General features: G+C 31.2%; 1 protein-coding gene across 1 annotated transcript in view; it reads right to left on the bottom strand.

Annotated features, from left to right (window-relative positions):
• Positions 1-671: 671 nt before the first annotated feature.
• The window catches only part of LOC112461651 (muscle-specific protein 20), a gene marked incomplete at its 5' end in the record, with an annotated part of 1,070 nt that continues 564 nt past the window's right edge, over positions 672-1,177 (bottom strand). The window contains one exon of the mRNA XM_025026971.1: positions 672-964. Coding sequence (XP_024882739.1) covers positions 785-964 — 180 coding nt within the window. The remainder of the gene's footprint in view (positions 965-1,177) is intronic.

The following is a 1,177-nucleotide window of genomic DNA, read 5'->3' as shown; positions in this document are numbered from 1 at the left end:
TTACGTTAATGTAATATTTTATTTTGAAATCGACATACGTGTGTATTATATATTTACTTGTGTGTTTGTATAGTACCGTGTATTTAACATGAAACTCGCGTGTAATCGTGTATAAAAGTTGTTTGTGTAGGTGCTAATATATCATGTATAAGTATATATATAAAGGAAAGTAGAATTTTTCACGAAATATAAAGCGCTCCTTTACGATATCAGAAATGATAGAGTATGTACTTACACTTACATGCAAACTACAATTGTTATGAATTCATATAAAAAATATATTCTTCCGTGACTAAATAGAGGGTTAATAATTAATATCGCTGCATTATTAATATTTGATGTAGAAAGAATAAGAATATAATTAATATAATAAATTAACTGTTAAACACAGATATCTAAAGTCGACTAGAAAAAGATAATAAAAAGTTAATGATAAATACTACAGAGATGTATCCGTGACAAAGTAGAAGAAAAGATTACTTTTATAACAGAGAGAAGTATCAACATAAATTGTTCGATCTCATTTTTGAAAATAATAATTGACGACAACAAAAATAGGTAGATGTTATTTGCGATTTTTTACGCGGAACTCATGAATTTGAAATATACTTCAAAAGCGTAATTTTTTTATTCTCTCACACACACACATTTAATACGCGCGGTTAAAAAAATGCGGCTTATTTCAATGTTTTTATTGTATCATACTCCGTGTTCGATAGTCTAACCAGTCGTTGTAGACGTATAAGATACAGATGTGTGTTAATTATTTTCTATAAAAAACAATTTACATATGTCGAACATTTCCGAAACCACCATGACCAGCCTGGCTGGCACCCTTATTGTATCCCATTTGAAGATTCAGTTGGCCCTCGCTAGCACGAAGCTGATCCTCGGTAAAGGTTCTCTTGTTCTCGTCCGCCATCTTCGGTCCTAATCTTGGCCCGTTCCAGTCATGTTTCTGCGTCTGTTACAAAAATTTATCCTAATTAAATTTCACAAATATTTATTAACAATGAGAACTGTAAATGAACTGTGGCAAATGTATGCCTGTGCTGTGCTGACTTGACATCTGTCAAACAGAAGATTTCAATTTTTTCCTCGTATAAAAGCCTCTATTATTTTCCATATTTTAGATGTGAGAAAAGTATATCGCCGAGTATCCTAAATTTAAAAAACC

Source organism: Temnothorax curvispinosus, unplaced genomic scaffold (genome assembly GCF_003070985.1).
Source record: "Temnothorax curvispinosus isolate PA1 unplaced genomic scaffold, ASM307098v1 QBEX01011541.1, whole genome shotgun sequence".
Lineage (NCBI taxonomy): Eukaryota > Metazoa > Arthropoda > Insecta > Hymenoptera > Formicidae > Temnothorax > Temnothorax curvispinosus.
This window is presented reverse-complemented; position numbering and strand designations above follow the sequence as displayed.